General features: G+C 37.1%; 2 protein-coding genes, 1 non-coding gene and 1 pseudogene across 6 annotated transcripts in view; 1 reads left to right on the top strand and 3 right to left on the bottom strand.

Moving 5' to 3' along the window:
• The first annotated feature begins 1,837 nt into the window (after positions 1-1,837).
• Cdc20b (cell division cycle 20B) overlaps positions 1,838-20,685 on the top strand; it is a 79,893-nt gene continuing 61,045 nt past the window's right edge. For both annotated transcript variants that reach the window (XM_047556876.1, XM_047556875.1), the window contains exons 1-2: positions 1,838-2,056; positions 2,291-2,353. In XM_047556876.1, coding sequence (XP_047412832.1) covers positions 1,994-2,056; positions 2,291-2,353 — 126 coding nt within the window. In that variant the 5' untranslated portion in view covers positions 1,838-1,993. The remainder of the gene's footprint in view (positions 2,057-2,290; positions 2,354-20,685) is intronic.
• Positions 8,559-12,341, bottom strand: Gpx8 (glutathione peroxidase 8 (putative)). Of its 3 annotated transcripts, none has more exons than XM_047556878.1 (3): positions 12,118-12,341; positions 11,316-11,580; positions 8,559-8,988 (listed from the first exon to the last, which is right to left on the bottom strand). In XM_047556878.1, exons 1-3 carry the CDS (start codon positions 12,319-12,321, stop codon positions 8,825-8,827), a joined length of 633 nt encoding a protein of 210 aa, XP_047412834.1. In that variant the 5' UTR covers positions 12,322-12,341; the 3' UTR covers positions 8,559-8,824. The 3 variants fall into 3 exon arrangements, with proteins under 3 accessions (XP_047412834.1, XP_047412835.1, XP_047412836.1); XM_047556879.1 differs by having other exon boundaries at positions 11,316-11,577; XM_047556880.1 differs by lacking the exon at positions 11,316-11,580.
• On the bottom strand, positions 13,486-14,255 carry LOC124987591 (UPF0711 protein C18orf21 homolog; annotated as a pseudogene).
• Trnav-uac (transfer RNA valine (anticodon UAC)) lies at positions 17,178-17,251 on the bottom strand. The gene has a single exon. It is a non-coding gene; the product is annotated as a tRNA-Val (tRNA).

Below are 20,685 nucleotides of genomic sequence, written 5' to 3'. Positions count from 1 at the left end.
GGGCCTTTATTTTATTATTTATATGTGGTGCTGAGGATGGAGCCCAATGCCTCACACATGCTAGGCAAGCCCTCTGAGCCACAACCTCAGCCCCTGCACAATAATTTTTCAAGGACGATTTTTGACTAATATTTTTCCTCTTTTGCACTTGAAAGAAAAGGCATTTGGAGACTCATAGGTGTGCTGTGGAATTAATGACTAAAATGTAATTTATAAATGTATTACAGATAACTTCATTCTAAGGGAATAAGTCACTGTTCTTAGTATTTGTAAGACCTTGGATTCTAAAAATCTCAATTTACATAGATTTAAGAGCTCATTAATGAATTGGTTTTATTCTTTGTACAAAATATGTAGGTGTAAAATATACTTAAATTGAACAAAGACAAAAATTACATATTATTTTCAATCTATTAATTTTAGTTGGTTTTTGCAAAATTTAAATTAATGCATCTGTCTCATGCAATGATTGTTCATTTAGCTTCAATGTTTGCTGAAAGGATTTACTGGAAGTTGGAATGAGTACACTTTTGAATGTACTGCAAGGAAAGTAGAATTTTTGTGGGTGAAACTTAGAGGTCTTTTGATCTGAGTTGTTTGACTATCAAGCATTTTGATAAATTCTTATTTGAAGATTAAATTACCCTGTGAAGCAGTTTCCTTAACCTTTGTCACTGTATATGGGAAACTGATCTAATATTGGGTCTTAAGTCTCGATGCCAATTTTTTTTCTTATTTTTGCTACCAAGGAAAGCATTAGAATGAGTTTAACTTTTTTTTTTTAAATCATGAACCCTTTTCCCAGAAAATGCACAAACCCACATATTGCATTAGAGCAAAATGCAATCTGATGTCAAATTGTGTGTGTGTGTATGTGTGTGTGTGTGATGGAGGAGTGAAAAGTGGGCTGCCAGACCATGGAGCTTCCCAGAACACTCTTTACACGCCTGCCATATGGCACAGTTTGCCTTTCTGGGCAGCTCACATGGGCAGCTAATGCTACAATCGCCCATCTGGCTCCTCGCCATTCCCCTCTAGATCCTTTCTCAGCCCCCAATACCATCCTCTCCCCCTTTATCCCTGAGCCCCCACTGTGCTCAGCTATCTTATTGGTTCTTCGCTCCTTATCACTGTCACCGGCTCTTTCCTCTCTCACAAACCTCCAGTTTAAGAAGATAGCTCAAAAGCTCCAGTGACAAAACTGACCCCTTCCCAATGGATGGAGCTGAGCATTTATTGAATACATATATGTCAATGTTTTCCCTTCTCATCAGCTAGGAAGTCTTGCTACGTTTTGTCTCCTTGAAATAGAGGAAAAACTGATGAACACTTTGGGAAAACAGGTCTAAGAAATCAATAGCTTTCACAAACGGTGATCATTAGCAAAAGACAGAAGGCCACGGGTTAATTGGGACACTACGATTCCTCAAAGGCAAGATGGGGTTGGAGAAAGGTGGGAGCTGAGGAAAAGGGATCAGAGCCCATTAGAACGAAACATTTTTGTTTTTGAAAAAGGACAGGTGAGTTGCTGGAACCCGCTTCTTGGCCCGCCAACCCCCTGGCCTCCTGCGGCGGTGACAGCCCTAAGCGCCTGGCCTAGGCTTTGGCCCGCCACTTCCCGCCGCAGAGCTTGGCGCTCCATTGCGCGCCTCAGCTGCCGAAGCGCCGGCCGCGGCGGGGCGGGGCCGGGGCGTGCGCGGAGGGAATCCCTCCCGGGCTTGACGTCACCGCAGCGCTGGCCAATGAGAAACCCGAGACGGGGATTCCCGCTCCTGCTGCCGCCCCGCCAGCTTTTTAAATGGTACCCTGGGGAACACTTCTGGAGCTGTGGGAAAAATGGGGGAAATGAAGGTAGGTGATGAAATATGATGGACCTGGGGGATGAGACTCCAGGGGATTGACGATTGTGCATTAAGTCTGTGTTAGCCCCGGGGGAAAACCAGAAGTGGTCGAGAAGAGGCCGAACTACAGGTAGGGCAAAGTCCGCGGGGAGATGGAGTGGAAGCTGGAGCGCACCGCCCGGCGCAGGATCCGGACAGACGAAGAGATGCTGTGGGTGAGTCACGCCCTCGTGCCTCGCCCAACGCTTTAAAGGGGCTTCTCGACAGAGGCACCCTTTGAAAGCTGCTTAGAACCAAGAAACTATTTAATTTTGAGTTTTGTAATTCTGGAGGTGTTTGGTTGCTTATAAAAAGGTGAATGTGGTTTGACAAACTCATAAGCTAGAAAAATTACACACCTGGAATGATTTTCCTAAACAGTTTTCTCAATGTGTTACCTGTTTTCAAAGGAGAACGTCATGAGGGTGCTCGCCAGTGACATGAAGCAGCAGAGAAATCAAGTTTCTCCCAAGGTATGTGTCCATGACTTGCCTTGTTCTCTGTCTTCATTCTGATCTCAAACAAACTAGTTCTTGCTAAAAAAAGGCATCAGGAAATATGAAAGTTAAAAAAAAATCAGTCTCCTCAAATACAGATCTAATTATATACCTTTAAACATTTAAGAAACCGAAGATCTCTGGTAAATAATGGTATCTGAATGGTGCTCTCTAATTTTGTATCTAGTACTGTCTAGTTTTGCCTCAACAGCAAAGAATGAAGCTTGGATGTGTCGGGTAGGCAGTGCATTGCTAGCTGGCTGTTAGAATTTCATCGTTAACAGTTGCTAGTTGCACTCCCCTCTGCTGCATTCAGAAACTGCTTCCCAAAGAAATGTAAATGGTGCCATCCTGTGGACAATGAGGAGAAGGGGCATAATGCATGACTCTTGGCGATTTTAAAGTTGATCCAAAGTAGTACTTCTGCCCTTGACAGACCCAGTCCAAAGGCTTTTAGTTTCTCTTATAATCATTAAGATTAATCATAAAAATCTCTCCACATATGCTTTAGGTCTCTAATTATGACCATGTTTCTCTCTGAACTAAATAGTTCATCTTTCTTTAAGCTTTACCCCTAGATTCTAGATTCAAACCCATCACTCTTTTAAGAAAAATTTCTAGATAATTTAAATTTTTTCTATATTCAAGTGTAACACTCTAAATTGAACACATAGCTGAACTTTCAAGATGTAATGACTAGTGTTATTTATAATGGAAGACAACTAATGACATTTAAACTTAAATTTCTTAAATACTTTAACATTAAATACTTGAATATTCCACCTTAAATACTTTAATATTGATTTCCACCCCCCAGTTTGCTGAAGTTGTGTCTCATGCCCAGCTTATATATTCACATGACTCCTAGATATTTTACTGCCTATTATAGACAACTGAACTTTTGGTTAGTAAGTGGAAGTAATTTTAAAAGTTATAGTAAGTAACTTGGTTAATTTGTGTGTATTGCAATAATGTGTCTTCAATATCCGATCTTTTAATTTGAAAAACATAAGTATTCTGAAAGTCTAAAAAAATTTTTTTTCATAACTTTGTTTTTATCTAGATTAACGTAAATAATGACTATTTCTTGTAATGGTTATGAGAAATAAATTTTGCATATAAATTTAATATGTAAGATTAAAGTTCTGCACCATGTCATATTGTGAATTTAGCCTCATTGACTTCATGAACCATGAAAAGCAGCAATGACCTGAATCAGGTAGGCAGTGTATTGTTAGCTGGCTGCTTTGAGTCAAGTCAGCAGCCACAGCTACCCTGCCACTTGCTTCTGGATAAATCCCCCTTGTTAATGAAGTACCTTGGTGACCTGTGTGTGATGGGTTGGCAGTGTATTGTTAGCTGGTTATGTAAATGACATCAGCTAACATGCAACTGCTATCTTATTGCATATACAATGAACATCAAAGTGTGATTAAATCTGTAATTAATGTGTGTGTGTGTTGTTTTGCTATGAAGCAGTGCACTATTTACCATAATAGTTATTATTGCTTTAGGGTTACTTAGTTTTATAATACAATGGGCAGTCTCATAAGGGTGAAGAAAGTATGATAGTTACTTTAAACATTTCAAATAATATTTTTGGCTAGAGTCTTACCTAAATAGTATTAAAGTAATTTTGAAATTATGTATTTTTTAAAATAAAAGATTTAGAATATAAAGACATTTCTGTCTTTCCCAAGTTTTCAACTGAGCCTTTGGTATTCTTTCTGGGCCATCAGTTTCTTAATGTGGCAGTAGAATAGGTCTCTATGACCATGTGTACATACCGCTGAAGGGAGAATTGAAGTAATGTCCCAATGAGTCAGTTGACTAAAACATTTTAACTCAAAATATGAAGAAAACTGAGGATTTTTTTTTTTTTGCTGGAAAATGGGTTGAATTTGGAATGTTTACCTTAATTCTTCACTCCATTTTAAATGAATTTTATATTTCAGATATATAATATTTGGAAGACAGCATGAGATCTAGCTTGTGAAGTAGGAAGAACTGATCATAAATATTATTTTAAATATTTTCTCATTCCCTTGGAGGCCATTTTGATCTATGAATCAGGGTCAGATGTATGTGAGGTCTCTGACCTACAATATCCTAATGTGAACATTTGCAGCAAGTTAGTCCAACTGACTTTCATGATCTGGTTTATTAATTACACCCTAAAAGAGATACAAGAAATATATACAATGTCTACTGTACTGTATTATAACTTAGTTGGTGAAGTAATTTTTGTGCTTATTTAAACATATTTCTAGAACAAAGTTTAAAGAGGTACTATAATTTGATTTTTGTGCATTTTACTACTTTCAAATTTCATTTTTCTTGTTTGCCCAATATGATTCTATTTTTAGGGTCTTTGTGTTTAAGGATTCCTAATATGTAAATAATTTGTTTTCATCTCCCCCCCCCCCCCCGGGTTTTAACCCAGGGTTGCTTTATCGCCAACTACATTTCCCGGCTCCTGCTTTTTAAAACTTTTTATTGTGAGATGGGTTCTCACTGAGTTGTTTAGGGTCTCACTAAGTTGTTGAGGCTGGTCTTGAACTTGCAATCCTCCTGCCTCAGCCTCCAGGTCCCTGGGATTATAGACATGCACCACCACGCCTCCATGGCTTCTTTTCATCTTTTTTAAAGGTTACATTTTAACATGTTATTTTCTATAGTCACTGACCTATCAATAAAAATAAAATCTACTGAATTTGGAAGAGTTGTCATTTGTGTTTTATCCTTTTTAAAGAGCAAGACACAAAATACCAGTATTTGTACTCCATAATCAGAATACACATTTCAAACTGTTCTTTAGTTCCATATTTTTGAGACGATGAGAAAGGAAGAAAGGAACAGAATGAAATAAAAATAAGTTAAACAGATCAATGGGTAACGAGAAAGATGAAAATATTAATTAAAAAAGAAAATGTTTCCAAAGGTGTGAGAGGAAGCCAGGGATACATGCTGGGAAGTCAAGGGATAAGTAGAGGGAAAAGGGATTGATGGGGTGGAAGGAGCTCTGCTGATGGGGAAGTATTTGCTCTTGAGGTAGCCACTATGCTGTTGTCATAGCTGGGAACGTAAATGCTCCACTTATTGACCTGAGTGGCTTCATCATCCCTCCTCCATACTGCTCTTTATTCCTCCCAAAGAGAATGTGTCTCACTCTGCAAGGTATGGCCCTAATAGTCTAGCAGGAGAAAGGGAGGGAAAGGGGGAAAGCTTGATGGGTTTGTTCTGATGTGTAACAGTTAGTGGACTTTTATTATTCCATGGAAAAGATAAATCATTCTGAGGAATAAATACGGACAGAGCATCCCCTTATCAGTTCTACCCAAGGGTCTGTCATTTTTGTTTCAAAGAAACTAAGGACCACCTAACACAAGCAGTCTTCTGAAACACAGTTCATATTTTTAAAGAAAATATAGTGAAATAGTTATTGATTTTTTTTTGGGGGGGGGTTGTCTTTCCTTCCTTTTCTCCCTCCCTTCCTTCCTTTCTTTTGGAGCTCTTTTTTTTTTTTTTAAGGTTATCTGTAGATCACCTAGTTAAAGTGAAAGATCTTGGTGTAAGCTTCATGTACTTCCACATTTTTATATAACCTGTCAAAATAGTATATGACAAGAATAGAGTATATGTGATACATTTTTTGCTCTAGAGTTTTCTCTTTGGAAATCCTTATGATTCCTTGATCAAATCTAATTTTTAGGAATTTTGATGTGCTAGAGCCAGTTTGTATTGGCCTATGAGAATAAATTATTACATTTTCAGAAAATTTACAACCTAGTTATTAAACCATTGGTAGATTGAAATTGGCCACAGGGGAGCATTTATACCATGGAAATTGGCTAATGTCACAAGTCAGGATTCCTTTCTCCTCCAGAATCTATTGTTAAACATTTACCAGCCACCACTCCAGACGTGCTATATATGCTAGAATTGTTAAGAATTTTATATATGTACATATCCACATACTACAGATACACTAAAATTATTAAACATTAAGAAAATGAAGTACACTTTCAAGTAAATTCATATTTATTCCAGTCCCTAATACTCTCTCGTTACATCTGCCAAGAAATGATAATCAGGAGTTATTATGAATTCGCCATCCAATAAAACCAAATTTTAAGTCAAAAAATTATTTACCTCAGTTAAAACACATTTGATTTTGCCCTTTCCCTTTGTCATGAAGATAAGAGCTAAATACTCTTTTATGTAATGCCTGATATCTTTCTGTTATACTCTTCAGTTTAGGATACTATAGCATTCTGTATTCCAGACAAGATTCAAGGAGGACTGCTTAATTTAAGAAAGATGCAACTTTTTCTCAGCGTGTCACTGTCTGCAGTATTTGTGAGAGACATTGGACTTATGAGTAGCAGCACATCAGCAAGTGACTCCTTTCTTTTTTAGCACACATAGCCTCATACTTAGGGAATCCTGAATGGACACATTTCCTTTCAAGGGAATACATGGGATACATTTTCAAAGCTCCACCTGCCTGCTGTGGATAGCCAAAGTACAAGGGGAGACTGGCTATTGAAGAGGCACTAGGTTGGAGATTTTTAAATGAGAAGCATATTTTGTATGGCTTTGGAAAGAACTAGTGACTTAAGACAGGATGGGCATCTGAATCATGTTTGTGTGGGGCTGGCATATGCAGTTGTGAGCACACCAATAGTGCCAGTGCTGTGGGGAGCTCAAGGAAGTAAGTGGGAGCATGAAGCAAGAATGCTCTGGAAGCAACACTTGGAGGGGTTTTCCTGGATCACAATTTTGCTTAGAGGCTTGGAATTCAATTGCTAAGACTCCTGGGATAAATTGTGAAGGACACCTATTAGATTTGTTAGGCGGCTCCCGTGTCTTTGCCAACAGTCTAGGTTAGTTCTGATTTCTTTCCTGATAAGTATGTTCATTGACTTTTAGAGGTGGAAGGAGCTCTCTGTTCCTTTCCATCCCCCACTTAATTTGTAGGTGAGGAAACTGAAGTTAAAGTGACTCTAAAGTCATGTAGCAGCTGAGGGGGGAGCAGGTTTGCTGTTACACTAATCTGGCATTCTTTATGCTATTCCTGCAAAACACCTAGGATGGAAACTATGCCTCCATCACCACCAAATATCACACTGAACACACTTGAAGCTGAGTAGTTGCATGGATACTTTGAAGCAGAACGTACTCCAGGAAATATTTTTTGATTTCCTAAGAACTTAGTCCAAACCCAGAACTATATGTTTTGGTGGTGTTACTGAATTCACCACAAAATTATCTTCATTTTACCTATCAAGTCAGAAATTGGGAGTCAAGCTACAGACTATTTAAATTAGGTTGTTTTCCTCCTTAACCAAATTTTACATGAGTGCATTTTTTTCTCTCTCCCTCACACATACAGTTTGCTTCAGTCTTCCTCTTTCTTTTATGCAATGAATACATATTTCATGAGGTTATAATTAACCTTCATCAACTTGGCAGGTGGTTTTGTTAGTCAATAATTATAAGGCTGGCAAAATATAAGTCATGACTTTGGGAGAATAAGTATGTTGTGTCTCTACTAAAATGTCTACCTTGCAATTAACCCTTCCTGTTCCTAACAGTAGAAGTTTGATTATTTGCAGTTAATTTTCACTACTTATCTATCAGAATGATGTCACATAAATTCTTTTCAGATGACCAATTTAGTCTGAACATATTGGCAGCCAAATCAACTTATAAGAAATCATGCTAAATGATCATATACTCATGGTCTTTTTCCTACACTTGGGATTTTCACTCAAAAATAAGGCAGATTCAACTGTTATGTCTGGAATTTGACCAGAAAGCAATGGGGAGAGAGAGATGTTGAAAATGATGAAGACTTTTTCAAATACTATCAATTATAAATGACTATGTATAGTAAAACACATTAGAAACCTATACTTAAAAAAACACAAAATTCTGTACATGAAACAGGTAAGTAAGGATTTGAATGTATGTATATATATACATATATATTTTACATTTTTGGTATTTATGTTTTATTGCATCAATATGGCCATTTATAGTTAGTTACATCAAAAATTTCAGTCACACACAGAATTTGTGAATCCAAACAGTGGTCTACAGTGTTGGCATTTCCATAAAGTACAATCCAAGAAAATGTCAAGTTGAACAATGGGATATGGAAACACACTGGTGACTGTGTATTCTGAAAATTTTAGTATGTCAGATGGAGCATTTAATATATTTCCTTTGGATTATTTGGCTACTATTTTTTTTTTTTTTTTGACTTTGTGTTACATCTCTGTCCTGAGGACATTCATTACCATTGACTAGTAAGACAATATTTAAAAAAAAAAAAATCCTTCAGTGCTGTATTTAATTGTCAAAGTATCTAAAAAGAGATCAAATCCTCATGGAGATATTTCTCTGTGCCGGCTATTGCATTAGAGTGGCTCAGTGGTATTTTCACAGGTCCTCTTTCTTTTTAAGGATGAGTTGTCTAACCAGATTTGCTACATCAGGCCTGATGACTTCAATGGGCTCCTCTGGCCTCCAGAACTTCACGACTTGACCCTCAGGGTTGACTAGATACTTCCAAAAATTCCACCTTGGTTCCTTCTTTGAAGAATCTAAAATATACACAACATATTTTCATGAACATAGCTTTTTTCATTTGTTAGTATCTGCATAAGTGACAGGTTCTAGAATTGTCATAATATCAAAAGTAAAACACAACAAAACTCCCTAACAAAGCAGAGCACAAGTTTGAGTAATCAGGTTTTAATATACTTGATGGATTTACTGATGACTCTACTGATCTGTAACTATGAAACAAAGTTGTTTAATTTTTAATTTATTTTCAGTTATGGGAATTGAACTTAGGACCTTGTGCATGCTCGGCAAGCTCTCCACCACTGAGCTACACCCCCATCCCCAAAGTGGTCTATTTTAGATTTATTGATCTAAACAAGAATTTTACCTTGTCACTAAGTCAAAACATTGTTTCAAAATACTTTTTAAAAAATAAGTCCTTGGTAATGGAAATGTAAGAATTTTCATGTTAAATATATGAATGTTTTTAATACTATTACATAGCTGAAAATGATAAGGAATTTAGCCATTTTATTCTGAGAAATTATATCTTTTGATAAATCTAATGTAAGAAATGTGGATTTTTTTCCACGTATATCATCCAAGATTTATGTTCATATTATTGATGAACATCAGAACAAGATATAAATAAAACTAAAATTTATCAAGTGCTTTTATGTGCCTAGTAAAGTATGCTCAGGGCTTTGAATGTGAATCCTCTTACTTAAACTTTTTCCTCTTTTTTTTTTTTTCAGTACTGGGGATTGAACTCAGAGGTGCTCTACCACTGAGCTAAATCCCAAGCCCTTTCTATTTTTCACTGTGAGACAAGGTTCTCACCAAGTTGCTGAGGTGGGCCTTGAACTTGCCATCCTCCTTGTCAGCCTCTCAAGTTGCCAGGATTACAGGCATGGGTCACAGTGTCTGACCTCTCATTTAACCTTCACAGAACCCCTCCAAGATGGGCATTACTATTATTATCCCCATTCTGAGTTAGGGAAAAGGAGGCCTAGACCCAGGATGATGTGGTTAGCGAGTGGTAGGGCCAGGGTTGATAGCAGGCCTTCCTCCAGTGCCTGTGCTTTTAACCTCTGGGCACTATTACCTTCCCATCCAAGTACGGTGAAAGCTTAGTCACTGCTAACTTTTTTATTAGTGCATTTTAATTATATAGAATAATGGGTTTCATTGTGAACGATTATCTTTTTTATGAATATTCTTTTGTCAATGAACCTTTATATTTATTTATTTATATGCAGTGCTGAGGATTGAACCCAGTGCCTCACACATGCTAGGCAAGTACTCTACCACCGAGTTACAACCCCAGCCCAACTACTATCTTTTTAATTACATAGATTAAGTGGGGTTTCACAAACTTTATTAGTGATAAAAAGGAATAATCTATGAGCTATTATGTCCAAGCATTTGGCTACTATAATTGAGGAATAATTATTTCAAGGACATGTATTCTGGATTTTTTTTTTTTTTTTTCAATAAACCTCCTAAATAAAAGGAATAAAGACTTCTCTGGTTGGTAATCATGGCGTTAGGCCCTAAACCAACTTTCCCTAGAAATTGAATGTAATGTTTTTAGAAGTTTCTTGTTACACACTTATATAAAATATTATTGAACATCTTATTTGTTGAATTGAAGCTTGATATGCCTGAGGTCATAGTTTTATCAAAAATCAAATTATTTACAGTGTAAATAAGACGGAAGATGACATCAGAGTAAGTTAGGTGAGAGAACATTAGCTGAAAATCCTTTAGAGTCTGGCACAGAGTGAGCCAGACACTGTAGATGTTTGACTATGAATACACTTAATCCTCCAAAAAAAAATTACTAAGTAGGAACTATTTATAAGCCCATTTTACAAATGAGGAGACAGGTCCAGAGAAGTTAAGTCATGTGCCTGAAGCAACTGAGCAGGTGTTTGTACCAAGGTAAGACCAAAGCTTCTATTCCAGATAAGGAAATAAAATTAACCATGAAGATATGTTCAGTTGATAATGCTCAGCAATAGACATGAAATGTGCAGCTTTAATAATCGGGAGGGATATTTCCCCCAAATGCTAGTTAAAAGGAGAATTACAATAATTTGTGAAAAAAGTCACAGCCATGCTTAAATCTATCAAAGAGCCAGATTCTTTGTAACTTTCTATAAGTTATGCTCCCCTGAAATCAGTGTTCTTAGATGGCAAAAGAATTTTACTCCAATGTATTTAATTTCTTATGACCATCATAGTTTTATGAAATTTTCTCAATAAAACATTTCAAATGAAATAGAAGATTATAGTCCTGGTATATTTGTATAAGAATGAAAAACAATTAAAAACATTATACTGGTGAGGCAAGTATATTTACCAACAAGAAATCTAAATGCGGGTTCTGCTTCAGATCCTAGGATCTTAATCTTGTGGAAGATGGGGAATGTTACTCCGTAGTTTTTTCTTGCAAAAGATTCTACTTCCTTGCTTGAACGGGGTTCCGATTCTCCAAACTGATTGCACGGAAACGCCAGGACGCTGAAGTGGAATGGTCCAAACTCTTTGTGCAGTTCCTTCAGTGCTAAGTAATTTCTGTCTGTGAGTTGGCAGTCACTAGCCACGTTTACAACTAGTGAAACCTCCCGGAAAAAGAAAAACATCCAACCGGAAAGTGAAGCAAAAGATTAAAAAAAAAAAACAAAAAAAACAAAAAAAACAAAACAAAACCAAAAAACCCCCTCCTGCATGTAGTTAAAATCCTAGGCCATTTTGGGGGAATATAACCCAATTTTATTGGAAATCATAAATGCATGAGTTAAGACTGATGTATTACTGCCAGTGGAAAGCATTAGGGACACATGAAAATTTAAAAATAAATTCTAATATGATCATTAATAGAGTGTTTTTTATTTTTATAGAATATTTTTATTAGTAAGCATCACATATTCAAATTAACTATAAGCATTTTCTAGACAAAGCACAAAAGTTAGAACATTTTTGAGAAAAATAAGATTAGAAAAGTTTATAAACTCTCAGAACTGAGAACTAAAGTGATGTGCTAATAACATTAGGTTGAAGACTAAATTTTATAACTATGCAATGGCAAGACATTGATTCTACTAAGAGAAAAAGCAGAAACTGGAAAATCAATAGAAATAATATCAGAAAATGCAACTTACTTTGCCTTTAAACTTTTCCAGAGAAACAGTTCTTCCTTTTGCGTCCTTCACTTCAAAGGTATAAAAGCTGTTGATTTTAGGTTTTAGGAATTTTAGTTGTAGGAGAAATAGCATCACTGTGCATAGAACCATAGAGAGCAAAACTGCAAATACCTTTGCTTTGGGCCCGGAACATTTTAACGGGTGAGCAGCAAGAGGCTCCATTTTGGTTGATTCTAGAGGGAAGTTTCATCAGGCTGGAATTCAAAGGAGGAGCTGAAACTTGAAACCTGCTTCATCTAACGGAAAACCAGGAAGGACAGACTAGCTCCTTTCAGTGCTGAGGGGTAGAAGACTCCTTCTCAGAAGACAGATATAGTGAAACTCCCAAATGAAATAAAGAGCCCTACAGAATTTCAATCTATTAGTGATAAAACTGCAATTTTTGTCAGAAAAATCAGGACATTTTTGATAGTTTCCTAACTCCCTTCCTGCAAAGAAAATATCTCACCAGAAGGTGGTGCTCTTGTAATTTAGAAAATTACAAGAAATCTTCACGCCCTGGTCCAGCATCCTGTCGTTACTGAACAGTTGAGGACTGGGTATGATGCCCAGGAATAGAGGGTAGATTAAGTGTGAACTGTGAACATGATGTGTGACCCCAAGGAACTTCATGTTATCTGTATGGATTAAACATACTACATAAGTTCAAGGAATTTATGGTGGAAAACACAAATATTTGAAAAGGCTATTTACTCCGGCCGCATCTAGTTAAGGCAATCAAATGCCAGATGAATGCAGTAAAAGTAAATAGGTTGAAAACAAGACATTAAAACCCCCTTCTCATAAAGTAAAATATAGTTGGGTGTTTTTTTTGCAAGATTTTAAACATGACTGCAGTTAAAAAAAAAAAAAAAGTGCTTTACAGCATAACTAAACACACATACATACACACAGCCCTGAGAATTCTCCTGAAGCAATACATCTCCTTCGAACTGCAAGGCAACTGTGTCCGTTGCATTTTTAAACAGCCTGATTCTGGCCCATGAAAATGATTTCACGATTCACCAACAACAATTACCTGTAGATGGAAAAATAATGAACTCTATAATAATACAGCTATTTCACAGTTATAAATAATTCTATCAGGGCTGAGGTTGTAGCATGTGTGAGGCACTGGGTTTGATTTTTAGCATTGCATATAAATAAATGAATAAAATAATTGTCCAACAACTAAAAATATATATATTTAAAAAATAATTCTATCAAAAATCCCACCTCTACTTGGGTACTTCAAGTATTTGCTTTAGTTTTTAAAAAAGTCATTTTATTAACTTAGTTTCATAAATTGTATCAGAAAAATTTCTTATTCTCAAAGTCCAAGAGATCTCATAGAGAGGATAAGAAATTTACCTTTGGATTCTTTTGGGATTCATTCTGACTAAGCAAATTTTTAGCTGAGAGAAGTTTCTCTTTTTTTTTCACACTCTTTGAGGAGAAAATAGGTGTTGATCGTCCAGATGTAGGTTTCTAATAATCAATGCTGTTCTCCTGCCTTTGGAGCCAGGCAGATTAGGATTGAAGTTTGCATAACTCGGAGTCTGTCTCTCTGGTCTCTTGGGACTGAGTTTGTAGTAGTATGACTGCTTTTCAATCCTGACAGAAAACTTCTGCTTTTCCCATGATGTCTAACTGTTCTGTTGCATGTTTTACAAGTAATCAACAATACACTTTTGGAATCTTTATACTTTTTCTCTATTTTTGCTTCTTTAAAATTAAGTGTTCTTGCTTTTTGATTAAGAAGTTTCTGTATTTTGGGTGTCAATTTGGCCTTGGGTTTGAGGCACACTCCAGAGTTATCCAGAACCAACAGCTGGCAACAGTATGGACATGTTTCTTCAAAAGTGCTCTTTTCATAAAACTGGGAAGCTTCTGGTTTGTTCTGCCTTTAAAACGAGATGGGTGAGTGGATCATCCTTAGATCATTTGGAGTGCTGTGCAGAATGGAGGAGAGCAGGGCAACAGGCGCCTAACCCCCAACAGACCAGGCTTCTCCCTACCGTTGGTTGAACTGTAGTCCCAGAGCAGATAGCAGGCCTGGCCTGGGCAGCTCTCGAGTAAGCTTCGTGCCCCAGCTCCAGAGAGTGCTTCTGTCTCATCTTTGCTTTACTTTTTATCTATTTTTTCTTTTGACTGTTGCCTGCTTCAGGAGGCCTAACTTTCAGTTTCTAAAGATCATAGATTTTAAGGGTAGAAATGGGGAGGCAATTGGCAGTTGCATAGCCTAAAATTCATGGTTCATCAGTCACCTTAGAATCTGCACTGTTCTGCACTAAGAATTTGCAAGTTCTGAACGAAGGTGTGTTATGTTGTGTTTCCAGAAACTGCAGAGTGAGCTGAGAAGCTTGTGGGAGTGCTCTTCCTATTTCCTTTGGGTTGTTGGAGTTTTAGAGCGTGAGCTCAGGTGGATACCCTGCTCTTCCTCTGGTCCCTCCTGTGTTGTGTGTTTAGGGGTAGCTGAGCAAAGTCCATAGCTTGGGCTTAACCTTAGGTAAAACCTGTAAGAGGAACTGCTTTACTCTTTCCTTCATGGCCTAAGAATGAATAGAAACAAACAAACAAACAAACAAACAAAACAAACAAACAAAACCCCAAAACCTAAACAAATAAGAAAACCCCAAACCTTAGTATTTCTTTTAAACATTTTTTCTAGTAAAGAACAGAAATGTACACAAACTGTTGTGCCACTTCTCAACCGTGCTCATTTTACTGTGGGGAATTCTGAGTTGTTTAAATTATTAATGTCCCTGGGTTACCTGTTCCACAAGAACTGCTCTGGTAACTGTCTGATCTTACTTTCCAGGTGAGATCCATGGAGCTTCAGCATGGCTATTACCTGGGGAGTTTTTAGTAATGTGGCTTGTAGGCCCCACCCTACTGACTTCCTGATTCAGAACCTGCATTTTTATAGATTTTGTACATTTGAGTTTGAGAGCCTTTACACTACAATCTTGTTGGATTCTCCAGTAGATATGTTGCAGGTCTCCACCAATACACTAGATGTTTGAATTAACTCCTTGGGCGGCCCAAGCAAATGACTCAGGACTTGCACTTTAAAAGTTAATTCATCGAACACCTGCTATACATGTAAACCTGTCCCATTATAACTGTGCTTTGAGATGAGGAGACAAAGTACTTATGCCTGGGAGGGGTGTTGACTGACCTTTCCCCAGGCAGTGCCCCACAGAATGATATTGGTTTGATAAACTCATTATGATAGCTGCTGGTCCATTGTTGTAAAAGCACCTTGAGTGACCCAGAGTGAATAAATCTGAGAGATCCAAACTTAGGCGATATAAACTTGCAGGTGATTGCCCTATAAGCCAGCATGCCTGCTAAATAAGGATGATTATGCAGGTCTGATACTTAGGTAGGCTTGATCAGAAGATTCACTAAATATGAACACTACTCTGAAAGCTTAAGTATACATCTCTTGTGAAGGACAACATAAGAATCAGTGTGTAATTTAATGATCCTAAGGCATAAGAACCTCAAACAATGAAAGCATAATATGTGAATTCCCACTTGGGCCTGTTAAACAATCATTCTCAACAATGGTTTGGAGAATTCTTATTCTGGATACAGACAAATTTTGGCCCCTGCATACATCATATGCTTCTTTGTTCATTTGGCAGAATCTTTTTCTGTATATGTTTTGATGATATCATCTCTCAATTTCTGGTGATCTGTTCTCATTTTCCATGTTTTTTTTTAATAGAAAGACTCACCTTAAACTATAAATATATCGTAATTGCAGATTTCTCTGTATAGGGATAGTACGCTAGAGAATCCACAAATACTCTTTTAGTAGATGAAGGAAAACTACCCAAAGGAGAGGAAGAGATTGGTGTGTTGAAGGTCAAGTCTGGGGGAAGCCATGGGGTCCATAGTGGGATAAAGCAATTGACTTAACTAACCAACTCAGGCTTTGTAGAGGATACAAATAAAGTGTTAGTGAATGAGCCAGTTCTCTACAAATTAAAAGTGATTTTGGAGATATGAGAATACACATGAGACAAGAAAGAATTATAAGGCAGCAAATAAAGTGAGTGTGCTAGATAACTTACATTTTAGCTTTATACTGAACCTTGCACAAAATTACTTTTCCTATGAGCTTTATACTGTATGTAATCTACTTTAGTATACACATTATTTCCCTTGTAGTAATTATTTGAAATAAGAAGTTAATAACTCAGCCAAGATCACAGAACTAGAGAATGGAATAGCATTTAGGACTTTCAACTTCATAACCAAATTATTTCATCTGTATTTAAGCATTCTTTGTAATTGATAAAATATGTTTAGAAAAAAAAAAACAGGAGGCAAGATTGATGGAGTAGTTGGTGAAGGGGTTATGTTCATCTGGAGACATCTAGTTTTATAAGAAATCACTATAGAGGCTCAAAGAGGGGAGAAAGAGGAAAACAACAGCAAAAAACTTGTCCATGTGTACTGAAGTTATCTGGAAGGTGTCACAGGAAGTCTACAGAGCAAGTCAAGATAAGAGAGGACAATGTCAATGAAGGCAGCCTTTGCCAGTGAGATGCAAGAAAAGGAAGGATGCTAAAGATGCTCTGGAGCCCCCATGGCAGGCATTGGCAATGGAGCACAATAGTCCCACCACCTGAAAATGGTCTTGCTGGTTTTGATTTGAATTTATTTTTAAACTGATACTTAAAAACTTAAAAACTGGGCTGGGATTGTAGCTTGGTGGTAGAGCCCTTGCCTGGCATGTGTGAGGCACCGAGTTCCATCCTCAGCACCACATAAAAATAAATAAAGGTATTGTGTCCATCTACAGCTAAAAATATAAAAAAAACTTAAAAATATTCACTTTTGTGGACCCATGTGATGCTTCAATACATATATCTGTTGTATAATGTTGAAATCAGTAAACATTTGTTTCCTCAATTATTATTTCATTATGGTGAAAACATTCAGAATCCTTTCTTCTAGCCGTTTGAAATATATAGCACATTATTGTTATCTATAGATCTTTCTTTCTTTTTTTTTTTTTTTTTTTGCGGTGCTGGGGATTGAACCCAGGGCCTTGTGCTTGTAAGGCAAGCACTCTACCAACTGAGCTATATCCCCAGCCCATCTATAGATCTTGACAGTTTTGGCTTGTGTTTTACTGAGCCCATCCAACAAGGATCCCAAGGTAATTAGGGATTAAAAAATGAGAAGATGAATATTTTGGTCTTTTGGACTTACCAAAATAGTCAGAAATTTTGAGACCCTAAATTTGAGATGTCTCATGGACAGAATGCTGCTCCTGGAGTGGTTGGTGGTGGGTGACAGAAGGGGCAGACATCCTGAGGTTAGGAAAGGCAGGTGGGGTTATGGATGAGCTCACAGGCCATCTTCTTGCTTTCCACTGTGTGGTGAGGTTCTCACAGACTCTGTCAACACCAGCTTGTCTCCTCTGCAATGTCCAGGTTCTCCCACCCACTGAAGTGTTCATGGTCAGATTAGACAGATGCATTTGTTTCTGTTTTCTTAGTTGTTTCATTTTGTTACTTCCTGACCTTATTTTTAACCTCTCTAGGTTCCTTTCTATTTATTTGTTGGCCACCGGGCTCTGAATTCCTCCTGGTACAGTGTCAATGTGATGTGAATCTCAAGGTAAACAAGCTGAACCCATGAGCCTCCAGTCTGGAGTCATTCATCCTTTTTCCCTCCTTTGTCTTATTTTTCTTATCTTCCTCTTCCTCTCTATTAATAAATACTTGAGTCATTTGAAACTATGCGACAGGCATTTCCTCAGCAGGAGATAGATCCTGGAACAAAAGTTTAAAAACATTGAAGATGAAATAGCATAATCCACAGCAGGGTTTCCTGAGCTGTGGTCATTTGCATGACTCCTCTGTGAATTTTTAAATAATAGTGTATTATTTTATTTACTTAACATTTAATTTGAATATATTCACATATTTTACTTAATTTTTTGGTAAGGGAAAACTTTATATTAAACTGAAAATTTAAAACAAAAAATTTTCATTGAAATATGCAATTATGAAAACATTTTTAGGGGCTGGGGTTGTAGCTTGGTGGCTAGAGCAATTGCCTAGCATGTGTGAGGGTTCAATTCTCAGCATCATATATTAAAAAAAAAATAAATAAAGGTCCATTGACAACTAAATTAAGAAACTTGAAAGAAAATTTTATCTGTATTACTACAAACCATATATACCTGTGGAAGGACTGAGAATTTTACTGTATATTCAGAGTGTTAAGAGAAATTGTGCTTTATTCTTTGAAAGTTCTTTGTGTTTAATAAAAATTTATCTCCTTCATTCATTGGTCCTGGTTTTGCCATAGGTGGCAATACAGAGTAAGTTTTTCTTGTTTTCATAAATTACATCCCTTTAATAGGTGAAGACAGCTCCTTTTGAATCTTCTTTCTTCTAAATTAAATGCCCTGGATTTTCTGACTCACATGAGAAGGACCCTTACACATGTTGGGGTGCTACTCTGTTATTGTCATCACTCTGATCCCTGATTGTGGTCCCTTTTCTCCAAATAAACTTGGGTTTTGAATCCTGTCATGTCCATCTCCCTTCTTGAACCACACAGTTCAGAGTCCAGAAACAGTTCTCCAGATGAGTTCTGACCGGTCCAAAAACAGCGGGATTTTGCTTGCTGTTTCAAACGCTATTTTCCCCTTAAATTTCCTAAAATTATACTGCTCTTTTTTTTTTTTTTTTAAAGGCAATTTCACCACACTCTTGACCTAGGCTCTAGTGGTGCTTGTATGAACTTTCACTGCATATCAGTTCTCTCCCATCTTTTGCTTGTACAGTGAAAAGAACTGTACATTTATTTTTGTTGGTTTTGATCTTTGTCTCAGACTTTATTCTGAATTCCATTTCTGTCTTTTAATATTTTAACTTAAACTAATCCACCATTTTGATAAATAAATGTCCACTTAAGCCACTGATAAAGTTGAATGGTGTAAGGACAGGGACAAAATCTGCAGCGAGGGGATGTACTCAGGCTCTAGGAAGACATGCCATTTAGGACTGTGGCTACAAGTTTATTTTGTTGCTTATTCCTCCTATTTGAAGACTATGAAAAATGTTTGTGCATATGAGGGGCATTTTCTTCTTTGTCATGTTTTTTTCATAGATCACTAATAAGTATTGGTTTTGGAAGTGTTGTCAGTACTGTGGGGTGACACTTATCTGCTTTAGAGACTTACCCTTATTTAAATGCCCAGATGCATCTTATTGCTTCATTTATATAATTCTCTAGTTTCTACAGAAATGTTTATTTGAAAATTATTCTTAATGGAGGAGAACGAAAAATAACCTTATTTTCTTGCCTCTGGATTCTTTCTTGACTCCCTTGTGCCTTGTGCCTTTTTAGCATCAATGGCTTCTAAGAGAAGAGGTTCATTTATTTATTCATTATAGAGTTCCTAGATACTAATAAATGTGCTATGCCCTGGAGCTATTAAGGTAAAAGACAAAGTCCCTGGTCTTCAGAAGTGCATAATATAGTAGAAGAGAAATAAAAATAAGCAGAAAAGTGGGAAGATGAGCACAGATGCTTAAAGCACAGGGATTAGATAGATTTGTCAGAGTTCAAACCTTGGTAGGGTTGCTGTGGTTGGTTGTGAATATTGAACACTGCATATTCCAAAGGCTGCCACTCATGGAGGTAATATGTGTACAACTGTATGCAGTAGGCTGAATCTTGAATACACTACTTAGCTCTACATTCTTGCTCATTGAGCACTTGATAAATGTTATTGTTATTAATATAATGTGGTGATGCTGTTTTGGAGGCACACGTGGTCAGCTGTGGAAGTCCAATGTAGGCTGCACACTGGTTCCCTATAACTGCTGTAACAAATTACTATAAACTTGGTGGTTTAAAACACAACTTATTCTCTTATGGAGGCTAGAGTTCTGAGATCAGTTTCACTGGGCAGAAGCCAAGGTGTCTACAGGGCCTTGCTTCACCCAGGAGCTCCTGGGGAGGATCCATGCCTTGTCATCCAGATTCACATGACTGCCAACATTTCTTTTTTAAAAGTTTGTTCTAATTAGTTAAACACAACAGCAAAATGCATTTTGACTCATGGTACACAAATGGAGCACAACTTTTCATTTCTCTGGTATGCGATGCAGAAACACACCATTAGTGCATTCATACCCGTACAGAGGGTAATAATGACTGCCAACATTTCTTGACTTGGGAATGTTATCACTCAGGCCTCTGCATCTGTGATCATGTTGCCATATTCCTGTCTGTGCATAGATAAATCTCCCTCTGCCTTCCTCTTAGAAGGACATGTAATTGCATTTAGGGCTCAACAAGATAATTTAGGATTTAGTATCCCCATCTCCATTTAGATTAGTCCTTAATCACATATGCAAAGCCCCCTTTATCATGTAAGGTGACATAAACAAGTTCCAGGAACTAGGATCTGGATATCATTGGGGACCATTACATGGCCCACAACAGGTTGCCTGATGAAATTTGAATAGGTAGGAAGGGAAGGTCAGAGACACTTTCCCAAAG

This window comes from Sciurus carolinensis, chromosome 6 (assembly GCF_902686445.1).
Source record: "Sciurus carolinensis chromosome 6, mSciCar1.2, whole genome shotgun sequence".
Classification (NCBI taxonomy): Eukaryota; Metazoa; Chordata; class Mammalia; order Rodentia; family Sciuridae; genus Sciurus; species Sciurus carolinensis.
Note: the sequence above shows the minus strand (reverse complement) of the source record. Positions and strands in the feature narration are given on the sequence as shown.

Bases quoted from the DNA above. Each gene is read 5' to 3' on its own strand.
- Gpx8 (XM_047556878.1), bottom strand. From the start codon at position 12,321: ATGGAGCCTCTTGCTGCTCACCCGTTAAAATGTTCCGGGCCCAAAGCA. The intron at 11,581-12,117 runs GTAAGTTGCATT...TTCTTTTTCCGG, and splicing joins TGGAAAAGTTTAAAGGCAAA to GAGGTTTCACTAGTTGTAAA. The intron at 8,989-11,315 runs GTAAATATACTT...TGTATATTTTAG, and splicing joins CGCATTTAGATTTCTTGTTG to ATTCTTCAAAGAAGGAACCA.